This window comes from Hemitrygon akajei, chromosome 31 (assembly GCF_048418815.1).
Source record: "Hemitrygon akajei chromosome 31, sHemAka1.3, whole genome shotgun sequence".
Taxonomy (NCBI): Eukaryota; Metazoa; Chordata; class Chondrichthyes; order Myliobatiformes; family Dasyatidae; genus Hemitrygon; species Hemitrygon akajei.
Window position 1 is genome coordinate 1,212,301 of NC_133154.1, and position 25,565 is coordinate 1,237,865.

Sequence of the window (25,565 nt, forward strand, 5' to 3'; positions counted from 1 at the left end):
TATCCACAACACCATCCCCACTGTCCACAACACCGTCCCCACTATCCACAACACCATCTCCACTGTCCACAACACCATCTCCACTATCCACAACACCACCTCCACTATCCACAACACCATCTCCACTATCCACAACACCGTCCCCACTATCCACAACACCACCTCCACTATCCACAACACCACCTCCACTATCCACAACACCACCTCCACTATCCACAACACCGTCTCCACTATCCACAACACCGTCTCCACTATCCACAACACCACCTCCACTATCCACAACACCGTCTCCACTATCCACAACACCATCTCCACTGTCCACAACACCATCTCCACTGTCCACAACACCATCTCCACTATCCACAACACCATCTCCACTATCCACAACACCATCTCCACTGTCCACAACACCACCTCCACTATCCACAACACCACCTCCACTGTCCACAACACCGTCTCCACTATCCACAACACCATCTCCACTGTCCACAACACCACCTCCACAATCCACAACACCGTCTCCACTATCCACAACACCGTCTCCACTATCCACAACACCATCCCCACTATCCACAACACCACCTCCACTATCCACAACACCACCTCCACTATCCACAACACCACCTCCACTATCCACAACACCACCTCCACTATCCACAACACCGTCCCCACTATCCACAACACCGTCTCCACTATCCACAACACCATCCCCACTATCCACAACACCATCTCCACTGTCCACAACACCGTCTCCACTGTCCACAACACCGTCTCCACTGTCCACAACACCGTCCCCACTATCCACAACACCATCCCCACTATCCACAACACCATCTCCACTATCCACAACACCATCCCCACTATCCACAACACCATCTCCACTATCCACAACACCATCTCCACTATCCACAACACCATCTCCACTGTCCACAACACCGTCTCCTCTATCCACAACACCGTCCCCACTGTCCACAACACCATCTCCACTATCCACAACACCATCTCCACTATCCACAACACCATCTCCACTATCCACAACACCGTCCCCACTGTCCACAACACCATCTCCACTGTCCACAACACCATCTCCACTGTCCACAACACCATCTCCACTATCCACAACACCATCTCCACTGTCCACAACACCGTCTCCTCTATCCACAACACCGTCCCCACTGTCCACAACACCGTCCCCACTATCCACAACACCGTCCCCACTGTCCACAACACCATCTCCACTGTCCACAACACCATCTCCACTATCCACAACACCATCTCCACTGTCCACAACACCGTCTCCTCTATCCACAACACCGTCCCCACTGTCCACAACACCACCTCCACTATCCACAACACCACCTCCACTGTCCACAACACCGTCTCCACTGTCCACGACACCGTCCCCACTATCCACGACACCGTCCCCACTATCCACGACGCCGTCTTCACTGTCCACAACACCACCTCCACTATCCACAACACCACCTCCACTATCCACAACACCGTCTCCACTGTCCACAACACCGTCTCCACTATCCACAACACCATCTCCACTATCCACAACACCATCCCCACTATCCACAACACCATCTCCACTATCCACAACACCATCTCCACTATCCACAACACCATCTCCACTGTCCACAACACCGTCTCCTCTATCCACAACACCGTCCCCACTGTCCACAACACCATCTCCACTATCCACAACACCATCTCCACTATCCACAACACCATCTCCACTATCCACAACACCGTCCCCACTGTCCACAACACCATCTCCACTATCCACAACACCATCTCCACTGTCCACAACACCGTCTCCACTGTCCACAACATCGTCCCCACTGTCCACAACACCATCTCCACTGTCCACAACACCGTCTCCACTGTCCACAACACCGTCCCCACTATCCACAACACCATCTCCAGTGTCCACAACACCGTCTCCAATATCCACAACACCGTCCCCACTATCCACAACACCATCTCCACTGTCCACAACACCATCTACTTTATACAAAACAGTGTCCCCACTATCCACAACACTGTCTCCACTATCCACAACACTGTCCCCACTATCCACAACACCGTACCCACTGTCCACAACACCGTACCCACTATCCACAACATCATCTCCACTATCCACAACACCGTCTCCACTGTCCACAACACCGTTCCCACTATCCACAATACTGTCTCACTGTCCACAACACCGTCTCCACTATCCAAAACAGTGTCCCCACTATCCACAACACTGTCTCCACTATCCACAACACTGTCCCCACTGTCCACAACACCACCCCCACTGTCCACAATACCATCTACTTTATACAAAACAGTGTCCCCACTATCCACAACACCGTCTCCACTATCCACAACACTGTCCCCACTATCCACAACACCGTACCCACTGTCCACAACACCGTACCCACTATCCACAACATCATCTCCACTATCCACAACACCGTCTCCACTGTCCACAACACCGTCCCCACTATCCACAATACTGTCTCACTGTCCACAACACCGTCTCCACTATCCAAAACACTGTCCCCACTGTCCACAACACCACCCCCACTGTCCACAACACCGTCCCCACTGTCCACAACATCATCTCCACTGTCCACGACACCGTCCCCACTATCCACAACACCACCCCCACTGTCCACAACACCGTCCCCACTGTCCACAACACCATCTCCACTATCCACAACACCGTTTCCACTATCCACAACGCCGTCCCCACTGTCCACAACACCATCTCCACTGTCCACAACACCGTTTCCACTATCCACAACACCATCTCCACTGTCCACAACACCACCCCCCTCTGTCCACAACACGTCTCCACTGTCCACAACATCATCTCCACTATCCACAACACCGTTTCCACTATCCACAACACCATCTCCACTGTCCACAACACCACCCCCCTCTGTCCACAACACGTCTCCACTGTCCACAACATCATCTCCACTATCCACAACACCATCTCCACTGTCCACAACACCGTCCCCACCGTCCACAACTCTGAATCCACTGTCCACAACACCATCTCCACTATCCACAACACCCTCCCCACTGTCCACAACACCATCTCCAGTGTCCACAACACCATCTCCAATATCCACAACACTGTCCCCACTGTCCACAACATCACCCCCACTGTCCACAACACCACCTCCACTGTCCACAACACCATCTACTTTATACAAAACAGTGTCCCCACTATCCACAGCACCGTCTCCACTATCTACAACACCATTTCCACTATCCACAACACCGTCCCTACTGTCCACAACACCATCTACTTTATACAAAACAGTGTCCCCACTATCCACAACACTGTCTCCACTATCCACAACACTGTCCCCACTGTCCACAACACCACCCCCACTGTCCACAATACCATCTACTTTATACAAAACAGTGTCCCCACTATCCACAACACCGTCTCCACTATCCACAATACTGTCTCCACTATCCACAACACTGTCCCCACTATCCACAACACCGTCCCCACTATCCACAACTACGAATCCACTGTCCACAACACCATCTGCACCCAGTAGTCTGAGAGAACACCATCCAGAATTCCCAGAAAAACACACTTGGGGTCTCCGAAAGCCTCACCAGATCGCATGGAAAGACACATTGGATCCCGATCACTGACTTCTTCTCTCTCCCTCTTCCAATCCTGGGGATATCCCAGGCTGATCATCCGGAATGGAATTGCGCCAGGAGCACCAGCCATCTTCCACTCGGATATCGATGACATTCCTGAGGGTGGGATCGTCAGTGACTCCCGGGAGATCTTCGTGGAGCTGGTATCCGAGAATTCAGCACTGCCACTCGTCCTGGCTTTGCAATATGAGGGTGAGGAAATGCACCCTGGGAAAGGGGGAGGAAGGGAGAGTTAATGACAGGGAGAGTGCCTATGGGCTGTGGACAGAGATATGGCGGGTGTGGTGAGTTGGGGATGGGGGAGAGTTTACGTGGGTTGTGGGAGGGGATTTGGTGTGCAGAGGGAGAGTTGGTGATGGGGGAGTGTGTTCATGAGCTGTGGGAGGGATTTGGTGTGCAGAGGGAGAGTCAGGGATGGGTGAGTGTGTTCAATAGCTTGGGAGGGGATTCAGTGTGTGGAGGAGCCAGTGATACAGGAAAATTCCATAACAACCCTAGCCTTTCTTTTCCCCTCCAGCCTTCGAGCGAGACCACTGCTATGAACCATTTGTTGCCCATGGGAACTTCACCTCCAGCATCCCTTCGTTCGAGGTGGGTTCCATCGTCAACTTCTCTTGCCTCCCTGGTTATGCCCTGGAGCAGGGAGCAGGGGCTATTGAGTGTATTGACCCCCAGGATCCCCACTGGAACAGCAGTGAGCCCGTCTGTCGAGGTACCTACTTCCCTGTGTCAATGAACACCCCCCCACACCATTTCTGTGAACCCCTACCTTCCCTAAACCCCTCACTATCTATGTAATACCTATCCTCCCTTATACCCCTCCTTGTCTCCATGACCCCTTCCCTCACCTACACCCCTCCTCGTCTCTGCCACCCTCCTTCTCTCCTCTGGGCAGATCCCGAGGGGATGGAAGCCAGTGTTTAAAAAAGGTTGTCGGCAAAACACCGATAACTGTAGGCCAGTCAGTCTGTGGTTATGAAAATGGTCAAAACTTTCAGGAAGAAATAATGAGATGTCTGGATAGAAGTGGTTAATCAGGCAGACACAGCGTAGATTGAGAAAGGGCAGGTCTCTGAGGATGTAAAGAGTGCTGTGAATGAGTGGAAAATGTGGATGTTGTATGCTTCAATTTGTCTACCATCTACAAACACTCTCTGGCTTCTGCAAAACCAATGTCTAGTCCAGTTTACTACCTCATTTTGAATGCCAACCAACTAAACCTTCCATTCGGGACCCTGTCAAATGCCTCGCTAAAGTCCATGTAGACAACATCTACTGCCTTGTCTTCATCCACTTTCCTAGTAACTTCCTCAAAAAACTCTATAAGATTAATTAGTCATGACCAACCATGCACAAAGACATGCTGATGATCCCTAATCAGTCCATATCCATCCAAGTACTGTATATATCCAGTCCCTTAGAATACCTTCCAATAACTTACCCACTGGGTGTGGAGTGACCTTGTTGAACAGGCTGAGTGAGGGTCTGTCTGAGAGATTCACCTTGTAAGCCAGTTTATGGGTATCTCCTGTACCTAATAAAGTGGCCACTAAGTGTATGTTTGTGGTCTTCTGCTGGTGTAGACTACCACTGTTATAACATGTGGTGATTTGAGTTACTGTCACCTGCCTGTAAGCTTGAACCAGTCTGACCATTCTCCTTTGACCTTTTCCATTAAGAAATTGTTTTTGCCCTCAGTACTGCAGCTCACTGCATGTTTTTTGTTTTTTGTACCATTCTCTGTAAACTCTAGAGACTGTTGTGGGTGACAATCCCAGGAGATCAGCAGTTTCTCATTTCACCTTTCTTCCCCATTCTGATGTTTGCTCTGAACAACAACTGAACCTCTTCACCATGTCTGCATGCTTTTATGCATCGAGTTGCTCCCACATGATTGGCTGATCAGATATTAGCATTCCAAGCAGGTGTACAGGTGAACCTAATGATCTGAATGTGTACCGGCTTTGGAGATGGTGCAGAGGAGACTCACCAGGTTGGTTCTGGAGAAGAGGAGAGATTGAGCCACCTGGGTCTGTACTGACTGGAATTCAGAAGAATGAGAGGGGATCTTATAGAAACATATAAAATTCTGAAAGGAATAGATGATAAAGGCAGGAAAAGTTGTTTCACTGGTAGGTGAGACTAGAATGAGGGACACAGTCTCAAGATTCAGGGAATAGATTTAGGATGGAGATGAAGAGAAACTGTTTTCCCAGAGAGCAGTGAATCTGTGGAATCCTCTGCCCAGGGAAGCAATGGATGTACCTAATTAAATATGCATCATTTAAGACTCAGTTGGATATTTTATATAGCAAGCTGAATACACAGGCAGATCAGCCGTGATTATTGATCACAGATCAACTGATCTTATTGAAAGGTGGGGCAGGCCTGAATGGTGGCCTCCTCCTCCTTTTTATCGTATCTATATGACTCTGTTCCTTCTACATAGCGACCTGCGGAGGGGACATGTCCGAGGTATCTGGAGTGATCTTCTCACCAGAATGGCCCGAGGTTTACGGCAGGAACCAGGACTGTGTGTGGACCTTGCACGTCCGAGAGGACCGGCGGATGGTCATCGATGTGGAGATGTAGGTGCACCTCTCTAGGTCTACGTCCTTCCCTCTCCCTGTCTCTCTCACCCTAGGACCATCCCTCTCTCCCTTCATCCATCCCTCACCCTCTCTCTCCCTCACTGGTGAATAGTCATCGATATGGAGATGTCGACGAATCTCACCATGACCCAACACCCCCACTTTTACCCACCTTTCCCGCATATCCTCCTCTTCTCCCCCTCCCCGTCCCTCATCCCTTCCCCAGCCCCTCCCTTACCCCCTCCCTCTCTCACTCCCCTAACCCGTTGTTACCCCTTCTTCTTTCCCTTCCTTATTTCCTCTCTGCATTCCCCCTCTCCCGTCCTCCCTCTCTGTTACTCTGTCTCCCCCCTCTCATCTCTTTCTCTCTCTTTTCCATCCCTCATCTCTGCCTCCCTCGGCCCTGCAGCCTGAACATCCGGCGGAACGACATCCTGTCGGTGTTTGATGGGCCAGACCTCAACTCGCGGGTGCTGGGCCAGTACCTGGGGCAGAGGCAGCGGTTCAAGCTATTCAGCACCTCTTGCCACGCCACCATCCAGTTCCAGTCCGACAGCCGGCAGCCGGCCCTGGGAGAGACCCAGGGCTTCATCATCCACTTCGCTGGTGAGTGGGGGAACAAGGGGAGCAGGAGGGGGAGAGGATGGATGGGGAGGGGGAGAGGGTGGATGGAGAGAGGGGAGATAGGAAGGGAGCAGGAAGAGGGTGGAAGGCTGTGGGTCCTGGGGGAGACCAGAGGTTTTACCTTCCATTCCCTTGGGTGGAACAGGGAGGTTTGGGGGAAGGAAATGGGAGGGACGGTAGGTCAGAGACTGTTGGGCTGAGGCGGGGAAGGGTTAACCCAAATGAATCCCAGCTCATTATTAACAATCTTATCTGCCCTCCTGTCTATGTTTCCACCTCTCATGTATCCCTACCCTCCCTCCCTCTCCATCCTCCCCTTCCCACCAACCCCTCCCCCAGAGATGCTCCGAAATGACACCTGCCCCACCCTGGGCCCCATCCCGCACGGCTGGAAGTCCCTGTCCCATTCCAGCCTGGTCCGTGGAACAGTGGTGACCTATCAGTGCGAGCCCGGCTATGACATCGTCGGCGCTGACATTCTCATGTGCCAATGGGATCTCTCCTGGAGCAACCCGCCCCCTTCTTGTCAGAAAGGTGAGGCCGAAGGTGTGTTCCCCAGGGCTGTTCCTCAGTGGAGAGTGTGTGCGCGCGTGAGAGAGAAAGCGAGAGAGAGTGTGTGTGTGTGTGTTCCCCATGAGTGTCCGCGTGAGAGAGAGAGAGTGTGTGTGTGTGTGTGTTCCCCGTGTGTGCGCGCGTGAGAGAGAGAGTGTGTGTGTGTGTTCCCCGTGTGTGCGCGCGCATGAGAGAGAAAGCGAGAGAGAGAGTGTGTGTTCCCCGTGTGTGCGCGCGTGAGAGAGAGAGTGTGTGTGTGTGTTCCCCGTGTGTGCGCGCGTGAGAGAGAGAAAGCGAGAGAGTGTGTGTGTGTTCCCCGTGTGTGCGCGCGCATGAGAGAGAAAGCGAGAGAGAGAGTGTGTGTGTTCCCCGTGTGTGCGCGCGTGAGAGAGAGAAAGCGAGAGAGAGAGTGTGTGTGTTCCCCGTGTGTGCGCGCGTGAGAGAGAGAAAGCGAGAGAGAGAGTGTGTGTGTTCCCCGTGTGTGCGCGCGCATGAGAGAGAAAGCGAGAGAGTGTGTGTGTGTGTTCCCCGTGTGTGCGCGCGCATGAGAGAGAGTGTGTGTGTGTTCCCCATGAGTGTCCGCGTGAGAGAGAGAGAGAGTGTGTGTGTGTGTTCCCCGTGTGTGCGCGCGTGAGAGAGAGAGAGTGTGTATGTTCCCCGTGTTTGCGCGCGTGAGAGAGAGTGTGTGTGTGTGTGTGTGTTCCCCGTGTGTGCGCGCGTGAGAGAGAGAGAGTGTGTATGTTCCCCGTGTTTGCGCGCGTGAGAGAGAGTGTGTGTGTGTGTGTGTGTTCCCCGTGTGTGCGCGCGTGAGAGAGAGAGAGTGTGTATGTTCCCCGTGTGTGCGCGCGTGAGAGAGAGAGTGTGTGTGTGTTCCCCATGAGTGTCCGCGTGAGGGAGAGAGTGTGTGTGTGTGTGTGTTCCCCGTGTGTGCGCGCGTGAGAGAGAGAGTGTGTGTGTTCCCCGTGTGTGCGCGCGTGAGAGAGAGAGTGTGTGTATGTTCCCCGTGTGTGCACGCGTGAGAGAGTGTGTGTGTTCCCCATGAGTGTCCGCGTGAGAGAGAGAGAGTGTGTGTGTGTGTGTGTTCCCCGTGTGTGCGCGCGTGAGAGAGAGTGTGTATGTTCCCCGTGTGTGCGCGCGTGAGAGAGAGTGTGTGTGTGTTCCCCATGAGTGTCCGCGTGAGAGAGAGAGTGTGTGTATGTTCCCCGTGTGTGCGCGCGTGAGAGAGAGAGTGTGTGTATGTTCCCCGTGTGTGCGCGCGTGAGAGAGAGTGTGTGTGTATGTTCCCCGTGTGTGCGCGCGTGAGAGAGAGAGTGTGTGTGTTCCCCATGAGTGTCCGCGTGAGAGAGAGAGTGTGTGTGTGTTCCCCGTGTGTGCGCGCGTGAGTGTGTGTGTGTATGTTCCCCATGAGTGCGCGCGTGAGAGAGAGTGTGTGTGTGTGTTCCCCCTGTGTGAGTGTGTGTGTATGTTCCCCATGAGTGTGCCCGTGAGAGAGAGAGTGTGTGTGTGTGTGTGTGTGTGTTCCCCGTGTGTGCGCGCGTGAGTGTCTGTGTGTGTGTATGTTCCCCATGAGTGTGCGCATGAGAGAGAGTGTGTGTGTGTGTTCCCCCGTGTGCGCGCGTGAGTGTGTGTGTGTATGTTCCCATGAGTGTGCGCGTGAGAGAGAGTGTGTGTGTGTTCCCCCTGTGTGCGCGCGTGAGTGTGTGTGTATGTTCCCCATGAGTGTGCCCGTGAGAGAGAGAGAGTGTGTGTGTGTGTGTGTTCCCCATGAGTGTGCCCGTGAGAGAGAGAGAGTGTGTGTGTGTGTGTATGTTCCCCATGAGTGTGCGTGTGAGAGTGTGTGTGTGTTCCCCGTGTGTGCGCGCGAGTGTGTGTGTATGTTCCCCATGAGTGTGCGCGTGAGAGAGTGTGTTCCCCATGAGTGTGCGCGTGAGAGAGAGTGTGTGTGTTCCCCGTGTGTGTGCGCGTGAGAGAGAGTGTGTGTGTGTGTGTTCCCCGTGGGTGCGCGCGTGAGTGTGTGTGTGTATGTTCCCCATGAGTGTGCGCGTGAGAGAGAGTGTGTGTGTGTGTTCCCCTTGTGTGAGTGTGTGTGTATGTTCCCATGAGTGTGCGCGTGAGAGAGAGTGTGTGTGTGTGTTCCCCCTGTGTGCGCGCGTGAGTGTGTGTGTATGTTCCCCATGAGTGTGCCCGTGAGAGAGAGAGAGTGTGTGTGTGTGTGTGTGTGTGTGTTCCCCGTGTGTGCGCGCGTGAGTGTCTGTGTGTGTGTATGTTCCCCATGAGTGTGCGCATGAGAGAGAGTGTGTGTGTGTGTGTTCCCCCGTGTGCGCGCGTGAGTGTGTGTGTGTATGTTCCCATGAGTGTGCGCGTGAGAGAGAGTGTGTGTGTGTGTTCCCCCTGTGTGCGCGCGTGAGTGTGTGTGTATGTTCCCCATGAGTGTGCCCGTGAGAGAGAGAGAGTGTGTGTGTGTGTGTTCCCCGTGTGTGCGCGCGTGAGTGTCTGTGTGTGTGTATGTTCCCCATGAGTGTGCGCGTGAGAGAGTGTGTGTGTGTTCCCCGTGTGTGCGCGCGAGTATGTGTGTATGTTCCCCATGAGTGTGCGTGTGAGAGAGTGTGTTCCCCATGAGTGTGCGCGTGAGAGAGAGTGTGTGTGTTCCCCGTGTGTGTGCGCGTGAGAGAGAGTGTGTGTGTGTGTTCCCCGTGTGTGCGCGCGTGAGAGTGTATGTGTGTGCGCATGAGTGTGTGTGTGTATGTTCCCCGTGTGTGCGCGCGTGAGTGTGTGTGTGTGTGTGTGTGTGTGTATGTTCCCCATGAGTGTGCGCGTGAGAGAGTGTGTTCCCCATGAGTGTGCGCGTGAGAGAGAGTGTGTGTGTTCCCCGTGTGTGTGCGCGTGAGAGAGAGTGTGTGTGTGTGTTCCCCGTGTGTGCGCGCGTGAGAGTGTATGTGTGTGTGCGCATGAGTGTGTGTGTGTATGTTCCCCGTGTGTGCGCGCGTGAGTGTGTGTGTGTGTGTATGTTCCCCATGAGTGTGCGCTTGAGAGTGTGTGTGTGTGTGTGTGTGCGCATGTTCCCCATGTGTGTGCGCGTGAGAGAGAGTTTGCGTTCCCCGTGTGTGTGCGCATGAGAGAGTGTGTGTGTGTGTGTTCCTCGTGTGTGCGCGTGAGTGTGTGTGTATGTTCCCCATGTGTGTGCGCGTGTACCTCACCCGAATGTGTCTGTTCCCCAGGCATGTGCGTGTTCTCTGCATGTAACCTCCATGTCTCTGAGATTTTCTCTCATTCTCTCCACCCCCCCCCCCCCCCCCCCCCAGTGTTGTCCTGCCCAGATCCCGGCGAGGTTCCCCATGGACTGCGCCTCACCCCAGGTTTGCGTTTCCCAGTGGGCTCCCGTGTACAGTATGCGTGTGAGGAGGGTCACTCGCTGGAGGGCAGCACCACCCTCACCTGCCTCGGCCGCAATGCTCTGCGTCCGAAATGGAGTGCGCCCCCGCCCAAGTGTGTCTGTACGTACCAGGAATGGGCGGACGAGCGGTGGTGGGGGGGGGGGGGGTGTGGATGGAGGGTGAGGAGAAATGGGGCTGGGGCAAGGGTGTGAATGCTGGGGGGTGTGGGCTGGGGTGAGGGGAGAGTCAGGCATCGTGAAGGACAGCCCTGTGATGGGATTCCAACTCTCCCCCTCTCTCCCCCACCCCCTCACCACCCCGTTTTCCCATCCCCCTCTCCTCCCTCACACCCCATTTACCCCATCCCCTCCCCTCTCCTCCTCCGCTTCTCCCTCCTCCCCTCCTCCCTCTTCCACCCCACCTCTCTTCTACCCCCCACCCCTGCCCCTCTCTCCCTCCCCCATCAGTGACACACCAGCCCTGCCTGAACCCTGGCGTCCCTGACAACGGCTACTTGACACTCTACAAGCAGCACTACCGACCCGGAGAGATCCTCCACTTCTTCTGTTACGAAGGCTTTGAGCTGGTCGGCCAGGCAAGCATCACCTGCCTCTCTGGCCGCCCCTCCCACTGGAGCAGCCCCTCTCCCTTCTGCAAAGGTACCTGCTCGAGGGGCGCGGGGGGAGTAACCACTTGTGGACAACCGCCAGCCAACAGCAGCCCGTTCACCAGGAAACCTCTCGGGGACGTGTTGCCTGGGCTTCCCCGCTGAATCCAGGCAGTGTTCTAGATTGGAACTGGCCTATTTCCCTCCCCTGTACCAAGGTGATCAGCCTGGTTTTGGCAGGTTGGGCATGCAGGAGACTGACTTTACTATAAAGAGTAAAAGAGGTGATAGTGGATATCAGGCCAGTGGATATTGATATTGGACAATTAGTAACGGGGGATGAGGAAATAGCAGACAAACTGAATAAGTATTTTGCAACAGTTTTCACCTTGGAAGACACTAGCAGTGTACTGAAATTTCCAAGTGTCAGGGGTCATGAAGTGTGTGAAGTTAGAGGGGTCTTTGGAAGCTGAAAGGTTTGAAGGTAGATAAGACCTGGACCACACCAGAGTTCAGAAAGAGATAGCTGAAAAGATCTTGGAGGTATTAGTAATAATCTTTTAAGAATCACTAGATCCTGGAACGGTTCTTGAGGACTGGAAAATTGGAAATGTCAGACCACTCTTTAAGAAGGGAGGGTGGCAGAAGAAAGGAAATTATAGGCCAGTTAGCCTGAGTTCAGTGCTTGGGGAGGTGTTGGAGTCGATTGTTAAAGGTGAGGTTTTGGGGTTCTTGGAGGCACGTGGTAAAATCGGCCAAAGTCAGTATGTTTTCCTTAAGGAGAAATCTTGGTTGACAAATCTGTTGGAATTTTATAGAGAAGTAACAGGCAGGATAGACAAAAGAGAGTCAGTGCTGGATTTTCAGAAGGCCTTTGACAAGGTTTCCCACGTGGAGTTGCTTTCGAAGAGCCCATGATATAGGAAGGATGAACTGCAGATTGGCTGACTGGCAGGAGGCAGAGTGGGAATAAAGGGAACCTTTTCTGGTTGGCTGCCAGTGACGAGTGGTGTTCCCCAGGGGTCGGTTTTGGGTCCACTTCTTTTTATGTTACACTGTATGTCAATGATTTGATGATGGAATTAAAGATTTTGTGGCCAAGTTTGCAGATGGTACAAAGATAGATGAAGGGACAGGTAATGTTGAGGAAGCGGAGAGTCTGCAGAGGGACAGATGAATTAGGAGAATGGACAAAGAAATGACAGATGGAATACAGTGCAGGGAAGTGTACGGTCACGCACTTTGGTAGAAGGAATAAAGGCATAGACTATTTTATAAATGGAGAGAAAATTCGAAACATCTGAGGGACTTGGGAATCCATGTGTGGGATTCCCTAAAGGTTAACGTGCAGGTTGAGTTTGTGCTGTGGAAGGCAAAAGCAATGTTCGCATTCATTTCAAGAGGACTAGAAAATAAAAGCAAAGATGTAATGCCAAGGCTTTGCAGGGCATTGGTCAGACCACACTTGGAGTGTAGTGAGCAGTTTTGGGCCCCTTATGTAAGAAAAGCTGTGCTGGCATTGTTGGGAGTCCAGAGGTGGTTCATGAGAATGATTCAGAGGATGAAAGGGTTAATGTATGAGGAGTGTTTGATGGCTCTGGGTCTGCACTTACTGGAGTTTAGAAGAATGGGGAAGAAGGGGAATCTCTTTGAAACCTGTGAAATATTGAAAAGCCCAGATAGAGTGGATGTGGAGAGGATGTTTCTTATAGTGGGAAGGAGAGGGTCCTGGACCAGAGGGCACAGTCCCTTTAGAGGGACGTCCATTTAAAATAGAGAAGAGAAAGAATTTCTTCACCTATAGTGAACCTATGGAATTCGTTTCCATAAATGGCTGTGGAGGCCAAGTCACTGGGTATATTTAAAGCAGAAGATTTTGATTATTAAGGGCGTCAAAGATTAGAGGTTCAAAGGTTCATTTTGTTGTCAAAGTTTGCACGTACAATACCGCTCCGATATTCATCTTCTCCAGACAGCCATGAAACACAGAGAATCCATGGGGGTTGTTGAAAGAAAAGATGTCAGCCTGTTCCTGCACAAAAAGAATAAAGAAACAAAACTCACAATCCCCAAACCCCTTGCTGAAAAGAACAGCACCAATGGCCCCAGATCTCCGACCGCCCACACAGAAAAAAACAACACGAACATCAGATCCCAAATTCCTAACCCCTCCCTCACACAAAAGCTAACAAATCAACCACCTGGAGCCTCAACCCAACAATCGGCAACAAGAAAGAAACTACTCACAAAAATGTCAGAATTTCAAAAACATCCTTCATCCATTCAGGATCGAGGAGAGTGGCCATGGAAAGCGACCGCCTGTCCACTGACCTGCGGCCTCCCTAACGCTGCCGACCCGCTAGTAACCGCCGTTCAGCCGTGGCCTCCGTGGAGAGTGACAACGGACCTCCTCCGCATTCGCCTTGATGCTTCAAAATGGAGTCAGTCGTGGCCCCATGCCCCGTCTCTGCTCAGGTCATGCTCTTGTTCCTTTCCGGGAACAGTAGAGCACCAGATCATTCGACTGAACCCCAAACTGTACGTCACAGGCTCCAGCAATTTCTGAAACACAATCATGTCCAAAGCAACAAGCAGAAGAGCTGAAAAAGTGAAATAATTGACAATGTCACCAAATGCCACAGAATGTGATTGAGGCAGGTACATTAACAACATTTAGAAGACACTGGGAAAGATACATGGATAAAGAAGGGTTTAGTAGGGTACGTGTCAAACACAGCAGACAGGATTGACTTTGATGGAAGTGTACTTGGCATAGACCAGGTAGGCTGAAGAACCAGTTTCCGTGCTGACTAAATCTGAAACTCTATGTAAATAGGGGAATGGGTAATGTGTCGGATGCTGTGTGTACAGTCTAACCCCGGCCAGGGGAGTGGGGAGTGTTTTGTTGACAGGGAATGGGTAATGTGTCGGATGCTGTGTGCACAGTCTAACCCCGGCCAGGGGAGTGGGGAGTGTTTTGTTGACAGGGAATGGGTAATGTGTCGGATGCTGTGTGCACAGTCTAACCCCGGCCAGGGGAGTGGGGAGTGTTTTGTTGACAGGGAATGGGTAATGTGTCAGATGCTGTGTGCACAGTCTAACCCCGGCCAGGGGAGTGCGGAGTGTTTTGTTGACAGGGAATGGGTAATGTGTCAGATGCTGTGTGCACAGTCTAACCCCGGCCAGGGGAGTGCGGAGTGTTTTGTTGACAGGGAATGGGTAATGTGTCAGATGCTGTGTGCACAGTCTAACCCCGGCCAGGGGAGTGCGGAGTGTTTTGTTGACAGGGAATGGGTAATGTGTCAGATGCTGTGTGCACAGTCTAACCCCGGCCAGGGGAGTGGGGAGTGTTTTGTTGACAGGGAATGGGTAATGTGTCAGATGCTGTGTGCACAGTCTAACCCCGGCCAGGGGAGTGGGGAGTGTTTTGTTGACAGGGAATGGGTAATGTGTCAGATGCTGTGTGCACAGTCTAACCCCGGCCAGGGGAGTGGGGAGTGTTTTGTTGACAGGGAATGGGTAATGTGTCAGATGCTGTGTGCACAGTCTAACCCCGGCCAGGGGAGTGGGGAGTGTTTTGTTGACAGGGAATGGGTAATGTGTCAGATGCTGTGTGTACAGTCTAACCCCGGCCAGGGGAGTGGGGAGTGTTTTGTTGACAGGGAATGGGTAATGTGTCAGATGCTGTGTGCACAGTCTAACCCCGGCCAGGGGAGTGGGGAGTGTTTTGTTGACAGGGAATGGGTAATGTGTCAGATGCTGTGTGCACAGTCTAACCCCGGCCAGGGGAGTGGGGAGTGTTTTGTTGACAGGGAATGGGTAATGTGTCAGATGCTGTGTGCACAGTCTAACCCCGGCCAGGGGAGTGGGGAGCGTTTTGTTGACAGGGAATGGGTAATGTGTCAGATGCTGTGTGTACAGTCTAACCCCGGCCAGGGGAGTGGGGAGTGTTTTGTTGACAGGGAATGGGTAATGTGTCAGATGCTGTGTGTACAGTCTAACCCCGGCCAGGGGAGTGGGGAGTGTTTTGTTGACAGGGAATGGGTAATGTGTCAGATGCTGTGTGCACAGTCTAACCCCGGCCAGGGGAGTGGGGAGCGTTTTGTTGACAGGGAATGGGTAATGTGTCAGATGCTGTGTGTACAGTCTAACCCCGGCCAGGGGAGTGGGGAGCGTTTTGTTGACAGGGAATGGGTAATGTGTCAGATGCTGTGTGCACAGTCTAACCCCGGCCAGGGGAGTGGGGAGTGTTTTGTTGACAGGGAATGGGTAATGTGTCAGATGCTGTGTGCACAGTCTAACCCCGGCCAGGGGAGTGGGGAGTGTTTTGTTGACAGGGAATGGGTAATGTGTCAGATGCTGTGTGCACAGTCTAACCCCGGCCAGGGGAGTGGGGAGTGTTTTGTTGACAGGGAATGGGTAATGTGTCAGATGCTGTGTGCACAGTCTAACCCCGGCCAGGGGAGTGGGGAGTGTTTTGTTGACAGGGAATGGGTAATGTGTCAGATGCTGTGTGCACAGTCTAACCCCGGCCAGGGGAGTGGGGAGTGTTTTGTTGACAGGGAATGGGTAATGTGTCAGATGCTGTGTGCACAGTCTAACCCCGGCCAGGGGAGTGGGGAGTGTTTTGTTGACAGGGAATGGGTAATGTGTCAGATGCTGTGTGTACAGTCTAACCCCGGCCAGGGGAGTGGGGAGTGTTTTGTTGACAGGGAATGGGTAATGTGTCAGATGCTGTGTGTACAGTCTAACCCCGGCCAGGGGAGTGGGGAGTGTTTTGTTGACAGGGAATGGGTAATGTGTCAGATGCTGTGTGCACAGTCTAACCCCGGCCAGGGGAGTGGGGAGCGTTTTGTTGACAGGGAATGGGTAATGTGTCAGATGCTGTGTGCACAGTCTAACCCCGGCCAGGGGAGTGGGGAGTGTTTTGTTGACAGGGAATGGGTAATGTGTCAGATGCTGTGTGTACAGTCTAACCCCGGCCAGGGGAGTGGGGAGTGTTTTGTTGACAGGGAATGGGTAATGTGTCAGATGCTGTGTGCACAGTCTAACCCCGGCCAGGGGAGTGGGGAGTGTTTTGTTGACAGGGAATGGGTAATGTGTCAGATGCTGTGTGTACAGTCTAACCCCGGCCAGGGGAGTGGGGAGCGTTTTGTTGACAGGGAATGGGTAATGTGTCAGATGCTGTGTGCACAGTCTAACCCCGGCCAGGGGAGTGGGGAGTGTTTTGTTGACAGGGAATGGGTAATGTGTCAGATGCTGTGTGTACAGTCTAACCCCGGCCAGGGGAGTGGGGAGCGTTTTGTTGACAGGGAATGGGTAATGTGTTGGATGCTGTGTGCATGGACTAACACCCTCCTTCTCTTTCAGTCACCTATGAAGGATTGTATGATGCCCATAACCTGCAAGGTGAGTGCTGGAAGGAGGTATGTTGGGCTTCATGGAGAGGTTGTGGGAGTTGAGGGTCACAGGGAAGATGGGAGCCACTTATTCTCACGTTGTGGTTGTGTCTCCCTTCCCCAATCACCCCTTCCCTCTTTCCCGATACAGTGTCTAAGGCGAGTGGCCCCTCCCACCAGGTGGTGGGTGGACACATTGTGCTGGCCATCATCCTGCCAATCATCCTGGTCCTCCTCCTGATTGGTGGGATCTACCTCTACTACACCAAGTGAGTTTGGAGGGGGGTTTGGTGTCACAATATCTGGTGGGGGGTGGAGTGTGTTGGGGGTCTAAAGGAGAGGGAGTGCTTGGTTATAGGGGAGGGACATGTGGGAGGGGCTAGGGGAATAAGGGGCTTGTGTGTGTCTGCAGGTGAGGAGCCAAGAAGAAGAAGGGGCAAGTAGGGAGAGGAGAGTGAGGGAAGTGTGATACCAGGGACAGATTTACCCTCGCGTTCCCTCCACAGGTTCCAAGGCAAATCGTTCTTCCGGAACCCACTCTCCAAATCCCACTCGTACAGCCCCATCACCGTCGAATCGGACTTCAACAACCCCCTGTTTGAGGCAGGAGTGAGTATGGATCTCCCTCCGCACCATCCCATCACACACTCCCGGGGTCAGACACAGAGTGAATCTCCCTCCACACCGTCCCATCACACACTCCGGGGGTCAGACACAGAGTGAATCTCCCTCCACACCGTCCCATCACACACTCCCGGGGTCAGACACAGAGTGAATCTCCCTCCACACCATCCCATCACACACTCCCGGGGTCAGACACAGAGTGAAGCTCCCTCCACACTGTCCTATCACACACTCCCGGGGTCAGACACAGAGTGAATCTCCCTCCACATCGTCCCATCACACACTCCCGGGGTCCGACACAGAGTGACGCTCCCTCCACACCGTCCCATCACACACTCCCGGGGTCAGACACAGAGTGAATCTCCCTTCACAACATCCCATCACATACTCCCGGGGTCAGACACAGAATGAAGCTCCCTCCACACCGTCCCATCACACACTCCCGGGGTCAGACACAGAGTGAATCTCCCTTCACAACATCCCATCACATACTCCCGGGGTCAGACACAGAATGAAGCTCCCTCCACACCTTCCCATCACACACTCCCGGGGTCAGACACAGAATGAAGCTCCTACCACAGCCTCTCACACTCACTCTTTCTCTACCCCCAGGAGACCCGTGAATATGAGGTTTCGATCTAACCCATCGCCTCATTTGCTGCGTCATCAATGTGAATCACCATCGTCTCTCTGAGCCTCGTCTCACTGCCTGCTTAGTCTGGTCCCCACTCTATATCCTCCCTTCTTCCCCCTATCTCTCCCCTCCTCTCTCCTCCTCCCCTTCCTCCTCTCCCTGTTCTCCTCCACCACACTCTTTCCTTCCATACCTCTCTCCCATCCTCCACAGACCCAGAGTGGATCAACACAAAGGAGTGGGGTCATTCTGGAGAAATTAAAGACCTGGTCTGGAGTGTGGATGGTAGGAGTGAACAGGAAGGGGTGGGTTCTTGTTCCCTGGGCTCTTCCACTGTGGGGTCCCATTTCCTTGGGTCCTTCACTGCGCAGCCCCATTCCCTGGATCCTCCGCTGTGGGGCCCGTTCCTCTGGATCCTCCACCGTGGGGGCCCCATTCCCCAGATCCTCCGCTGTGGGGCTCTGTTCCCCCAGATCCTCCACCGTGGGGGCCCCATTCCCCAGATCCTCCGCTGTGGGGCTCTGTTTCCCCAGATCCTCCACTGCGGGGCCCCATTCCCCAGATCCTCCGCTGTGGGGCTCTGTTCCCCCAGATCCTCCACTGTGGGGCCCCATTCCCCAGATTCTCCGCTGTGGGGCTCTGTTTCCCCAGATCCTCCACCACGGGGCCCCATTCCCCAGATCCTCCGCTGTGGGGCTCTGTTCCCCCAGATCCTCCACTGTGGGGCCCCATTCCCCAGATCCTCCGCTGTGGGGCTCTGTTCCCCCAGATCCTCCACCGTGGGGGCCCCATTCCCCAGATCCTCCACTGTGGGGCTCTGTTCCCCCAGATCCTCCACCACGGGGCCCCATTCCCCAGATCCTCCGCTGTGGGGCTCTGTTCCCCCAGATCCTCCACCGTGGGGGCCCCATTCCCCAGATCCTCCGCTGTGGGACCCTGTTCCCCCAGATCACCGTGGGGGCCCCATTCCCCAGATCCTCCACCGTGGGGCCCCATTCCCCAGCCTCATCTGCCATGGGGCCTCATTCCCCCGAATCCTCTGCTGTGGGGCCTTGTTCCCTGGGCTGTTCTGCTGTGAGACACATTCCACGAGCTCCACCCTGGGGCCAATTCCCTGTGCTCTTTAACCAATACCTATGCCTCTGGACTCATGTTTCAGCCTCCTCCACTGTGGGACCCCATTCCCCTGACCTCCTTCACTGTTAGACTCTGTGTCCAGCCTCCTCTCCTTAGGGACCCCATTTCCCAGGCCTCCTCCACTGTGGGAACCTGTTCCCATGCCCTTCTTTGGGGTCCCATTCCCCCAGCCTGCTTTGTTGTGGAGCTCCATTCCCCTGGCCTCCTCTCCTGTTGGGTCCCTTTCCCTTGGCCTCCTCCGCTGTTGAGCCCCGTTCCCCCAGACCTCTCCAAAGTGGGTCCCCATTCCCCGAGTCTCTTCTGCTGAGGGGCCCTGTTCCCCGATCCTCCTCTGCAGTGGGTCCCCATTCCCCCAGCCTCTTTCACTATGGGGCCATGATCCTTCACTCCTTCCCTGTGAGACCCATGCTTTGGCCTCCTGCACCATGGGCCCCATTCCTCAGGCCGCTCTGCCATGGGGCCCTATCCCTACGCTCCCAAATATTTTAGCACGCGCACCACCAATCACCATTCCCCGATCTCTGTGGTGAATGAGAAGACCCCAGGGACGAGCCTGTCTCCCTCCTCGTGAGCTGTAGGGAGGGTTTCAGAAATTGTTTGCCATGACGTAATGTATGAACTGTGACTATTTTCATCCACGTGGAACCACCAGCTTTTTCCAACAAACTGTGAAATATTAAACGAATCATGATTTGTACTAACTCTTGGCTCTCTGTCTCTCTCTTTCCTCCTAAACCAAGTGGGGTTAGTCTGTGCACACAACATCTGCCACATTACAGGTGTGACGGGACACTCCCCACTCCCCTGGGTGGGGATAGACTGTGCACACAACATCCGCCACGTTACAGGTGTGACGGGACACTCTTCACTCCCCGGGGTGGGGTTAGTCTGTGCACACAACATCCGCCACGTTACAGGTGTGACGGGACACTCCCCACTCCCCGGGGTGGGGTTAGTCTGTGCACACAACATCCGCCACGTTACAGGTGTGACGGGACACTCCCCACTCCCCTGGGTGGGGATAGACTGTGCACACAACATCCGCCACATTACAGATGTGACGGGACACTCCCCACTCCCCGGGGTGGGGATAGACTGTGCACACAACATCCGCCACGTTACAGGTGTGACGGGACACTCCCCACTCGCCGGGGTGGGGTTAGACTGTGCACACAACATCCAGCTCAATACCTGTCTTCCAGGTTGCCCACCTGGAGATCAAACTAACTTTCTTCACCATCGCTGAGTCTAAATCCCAAGGCTTCTTCCCCGACAATGCCATAGGAGCACCTTCTCCAGAAGGCGGGCTGGGGTTCAAGGGGTTGATTCACCTTCTGCACCACCCTATTCCAGATGTGATCAAGGAAGGGGTAAGTGCTGACCTTGGTGGACAAATGCTCCAGACTGACTAATGAACAGGAGGGCATGATTAAATGCTGCAGAGGCAGCAAAAGCTTCCTCAATCCCTCTCTTCCTGGTCTGTCCCTGCAGATTGAGGGATCTGGGATCACTGCATTCCTCAGTTCCTGCCTGTCCTTGGGATCAATAGACAATAGGTGCAGGAGTAGGCCATTCGGCCCTTCTAGCCAGCACCGCCATTCACTGTGATCATGGCTGATCATACACAATCAGTACCCCGTTCCTGCCCTCTCCCCATATCCCTTGACCCCGCTATCTATGAGCTCTATCTAACTCTCTCGAATGCATCCAGAGACTTGGCCTCCACTGCCTTCTGGGGCAGAGCATTCCACATATCCACCACTCTCTGGGTGAAAAAGTTTTTCCGCATCTCTGTTCTAAATGGCCTACCCCTTATTCTTAAACTGTGGCCTCTAGTTCTGGACTCACCCATCAGCGGGAACATGCTTCCTGCCTCCAGCATGTCCAATCCCTTAATAATCTTATATGTTTCAATCAGATCCCCTCTCATCCTAAATTCCAGTGTATACAAGCCCAGTCGCTCCAATCTTTCAACATATGACAGTCCCGCCATTCCGGGAATTAACCTTGTGAACCTACGCTGCACTCCCTCAATAGCAAGAATGTCCTTCCTCAAATTTGGAGACCAAAACTGCACACAATACTCCAGGTGGGGTCTCACCAGGGCCCTTGTACAGCTGCAGAAGGACCTCTTTACTCCTATACTCAATTCCTCTTGTTATAAAGGCCAGCATGCCATTAGCTTTCTTCACTGCCTGCTGTACCTGCATGCTTGCTTTCATTGACTGATGTACAAGAACACCTAGATCTCGTTGTACTTCCCCTTTTCCTAACTTGACTCCATTTAGATAATAATCTGCCTTCCTGTTCTTGCCACCAAAGTGGGTAACCTCACATTTATCTACATTAAACCACATCTGCCATACATTTGCCCACTCACCCAACCTGTCCAAGTCACCCTGCATTCTCATAACATCTTCCTGACATTTCACACTGCCACCCAGCTTTGTGTCATCAGCAAATTTGCTAATGTTACTTTTAATCCCTTCATCTAAATCATTAATGTATATTGTAAACAGCTGCGGTCCCAGCACCGAGCCTTGCAGTACCCCACTGGTCACAGCCTGCCATTCCGAAAGGGACCCGTTAATCGCTACTCTTTGTTTCCTGTCAGCCAGCCAATTTTCAATCCATCTCAGTACTCTGCCCCCAATACCATGTGCCCTAATTTTACCCACTAACCTCCTATGTGGGACTTTATCAAAAGCTTTCTGGAAGTCCAGGTACACTACATCCACTGACTCTCCCTTGTCCATTTTCATAGTTACATCCTCAAAAAACTCAAGAAGATTAGTCAAGCATGATTTTCCCTTCATAAATCCATGCTGACTCGGACTGATCCTCCTACTGCTATCCAAATCTATCCAAACGTATTGCCTTTTTTGTTATCTTCTGTTGCTCTTTAAAAGCTTCCCAGTCCTCTGGTTTCCCGCTCATCTTTGCTATGTTATACTTCTTCTCTTTTATTTTTATACTGCCCTTTACTTCCCTCATCAGCCATGGCGGCCCTTTACTCCCCTTAGGATCTTTCTTCCTCTTTGGAATGAACCGATCCTGCACCTTCTGCATTATTCCCAGAAATACCTGCCATTGTTGTTCCACTGTCTTCCCTGCTAGGGTATTGTTCCATTGAACTTTGGCCAGCTCCTCCCTCATAGCTCCATAGTTCACTTTGTTCAACTGTAATACTGACACATCCGATTTCCCCTTCTCCTTCTCAAATTGTAGGTTAAAACATATCGTATTATGGTCACTACCTCCTAATGGTTCCTTTACCTCCAGGTCCCTGATCAAATCCGGTTCATTGCACACACTAAATCTAGAATTGACTTCTCCCTGGTAGGCTCCAGTACAAGCTGTTCTAAGAATCCATCTCGGAGGCACTCCACAAACTCCCTTTCTTGGGGTCCAGTACCATTCTGATTCCCCCAGTCTACCTGCATGTTGAAATCCCCCATGACAACTGTATCATTACCTTTGCAACATGCCAATTTTAACTCTTCATTCAACTTACACCCTACATCCAGACAGCTGTTTGGGGGCCTGTAGATAACTCCCATTAGGGTCTTTCTACCCTTAGAATTTCTCAGTTCTATCCATACTGACTCTACATCCCCTGATTCTATGTCCCCGCTCGCAAGGGACTGAATATCATTCCTCACCAACAGAGCCACCCCACCCCCTCTGCCAGTCAGTCTGTCCTTTCGATAAGATGTATATCCTTGAATATTCATTTCCCAGGCCCTGTCCGCTTGAAGCCATGTCTGTTATTCCCACAACATCATACTTGCCAATTTCCAACTGAGCCTCAAGCTCATCTACTTTGTTCTTTATACTTCGTGCATTCATATATAATACTTTTAATTCGTTACTCCCCTCTCCTTTCATATGAATTCCTATTTCACTTGGCTATACTGTATGATCTCTTCTTGAGCTTTCTATTCCATTGATTCTGTCCTTATTAACTTTTCTTATTTTCACTTTCCCTTTAACTCCATCCTTATATTTCCAGTTCATCCCCCCCCCCCCCCCACTACTTAGTTTAAACACATCTGTGTTGCAGTGGCAAACCTGTCTGCCAGAATGCTGGTCCCCCACCTATTAAGGTGCAACCCATCCCTTTTGTAAAATTCACCCCTACCCCAAAACAGATCCCAGTGGTCCAAGAATGTAAATCCTTGCTTCCTGCACCAGTTCCTCAGCCACACAATCAGATCCATTACCTCTGTGTTCCTGCCCTCTCCAGCATGAGGAACTGGAAGCAAACCAGAGATAACCACCCTGGAAGTGGTTATCGAGTGGAACTTGCTCTCTGAGTTCAGAATCAGAGGCCATTGTGGGAACCACAGAACAGGATGTAGTGGAGGGGGCAGAGTGGGGATAATTTGAGAGGATGGAAACTCATTATACCATCAACACAGCTTTTTGAGGACCCCCGATACAAAATTGGTTCTCTAGACTTTCAGAATGATAAACTGTGGACCCAAAAGAGATACATCTTTTGAATCTGTATTTACTCAGGAGGTGGACACAGATTCTATAGATGTGAGGCAAAGCCTATACAAATTACAGAGGAGGAAGTGTTTGCTGTCCTGAGACAAATCAGGATGGATAAATCCCCAGGGTCTGACAGGGTGTTCCCTCGGACCCTGCGGGAGGCAAGTGCAGACATACCCAGGGCTCTAACAGAGATATTTAAATCAACCTTAGCGGCAGGTGAGGTACCAGAGGACTGGAGGATAGACGATGTTGTTCTGCTATTTAAGGCTCTAAGAATAAACCGGGAAATTATAGGCCAATGAACTTGACATCAGCAGTGGGAAAGTTATTGGAAGGTATTCTAAGGGAATGGATTTAGATAGACAGGGACAGATTGGGGATAGTTGGCATGACTTTGTGTGTGGTAGGTCTTGTCTAACCAATCTTATGGAATTTTTTGAGGATGTTACCAGGAAAGTGGATGAAGGCAAGGCAATGGATGTTGTCTACATGGGCTTTAGCAAAGCATTTGACAAGGTCCTGCATGGGAGATTGGTCAAGACGGTTCAGTTGCTCGGCATTCAAGATGAGGTCGTGAATTGGATTAGACATTGGCTTTGCGGGAAAGTCAGAGAGCGGTAGTAGTGTGTCGCAAGGATTGGTGCTGGAACTGTTGTTGTCTGGCATTAATATCAATGATCTGGATGGTAATGTGGTAAACTGGATCAGCAAATTTGCACCAAGACTGGGGGTGCAGTGACCAAGAGGAGGGCTATCAAAGCTTGCAGCAGGATCTGGACCAGCTGGAAAAATGGACTGCAAAATGGTAGATGAAATTTAAAGCTGACAAGTGCAAGGTACTGCACTTTGGTGGGATCAACTAAGGTGGGTCTTACAGAGTGAATGGTAGGGCACTGAGGAGTGTGGTAGAACAAAGGGATTTGAGGATACAGTTCCATAATTCATTGAAAGTGGCATCACTGGTAGATAGGGTCGTAAAGAAAGGTTTTTGACACATTGGTCTTCTTAAACCTAAGTATTGAGTAGAAGAGGTGGGATGTGATGCTGAAGTTGTATAAGATGTTGGTGAGGCCTACTTGGAGTATTATGTGCAGTTTTGGTCACCTACCGACAGGAAAGATGTAAATAGGATTGAAAGAGTACAGAAAAATTTACAAGAATGTTTCTGAGTCTGGATGACCTGAGGTATAAGACAAGATTGGATATGTTCAAACTGTATTCTTCACAACATGAAAGGCAAAGTGATTTGATAAGAGTATACAAAATTATGAAGGGTATAGATAGGGTAAATGCAAGCAGGCTTTTTCCACTAAGGTTGAGTGGAACTACAACAAGAGGTTATAGGTTAAGGATGAAAGGTGAAATGCTTAATGGGAATATGAGGAGAAACCTCACTCAGAGGGTTGTGAGAGTGTGAAAAGAGCTGCCAGTGGAGGGAGTACACATGAGCTTGATTTTAACATTTAAGATAAATTTGGATAAGTAAATGGATGGTAGGGATATAGAGAGCTATGGTCTTGGTGGAGGTCAATGGCAGTTTAATGGTTTGACACGGATTGGATGGGCCGAAAGGCCTGTTTCTGTGCTGTACTTTTCTGTGACTCTGTGTGTGTGTGTGTGTGTGTGTGTGTGTGTGTGAGGCAGTGCCTGCATCAATGTATACATTGTACAATGTATCAGAGCCTGTATCAGTGTATACATTATAGTGTATCAGTGTCTGTATCAGTGTATACATTGTACAATGTATCAGAGCCTGTATCAGTGTATACATTATAGTGTATCAGTGTCTGTATCAGTGTATACATTGTACAGTGTATGTCTTTGTGGACTTGCTTG

General features: G+C 51.9%; 1 protein-coding gene across 1 annotated transcript in view; it reads left to right on the forward strand.

Moving 5' to 3' along the window:
- The window catches only part of sez6l2 (seizure related 6 homolog (mouse)-like 2), a 39,271-nt gene extending 19,341 nt beyond the window's left edge, over nt 1-19,930 (forward strand). Inside the window, 11 exon segments of the mRNA XM_073034022.1 lie at nt 3,716-3,879; nt 4,205-4,399; nt 6,137-6,275; nt 6,688-6,884; nt 7,242-7,436; nt 10,757-10,948; nt 11,296-11,487; nt 16,806-16,844; nt 16,986-17,103; nt 17,341-17,443; nt 18,071-19,930. Coding sequence (XP_072890123.1) covers nt 3,716-3,879; nt 4,205-4,399; nt 6,137-6,275; nt 6,688-6,884; nt 7,242-7,436; nt 10,757-10,948; nt 11,296-11,487; nt 16,806-16,844; nt 16,986-17,103; nt 17,341-17,443; nt 18,071-18,100 — 1,564 coding nt within the window. The 3' untranslated portion in view covers nt 18,101-19,930.
- The last annotated feature ends 5,635 nt before the right edge of the window (nt 19,931-25,565 follow it).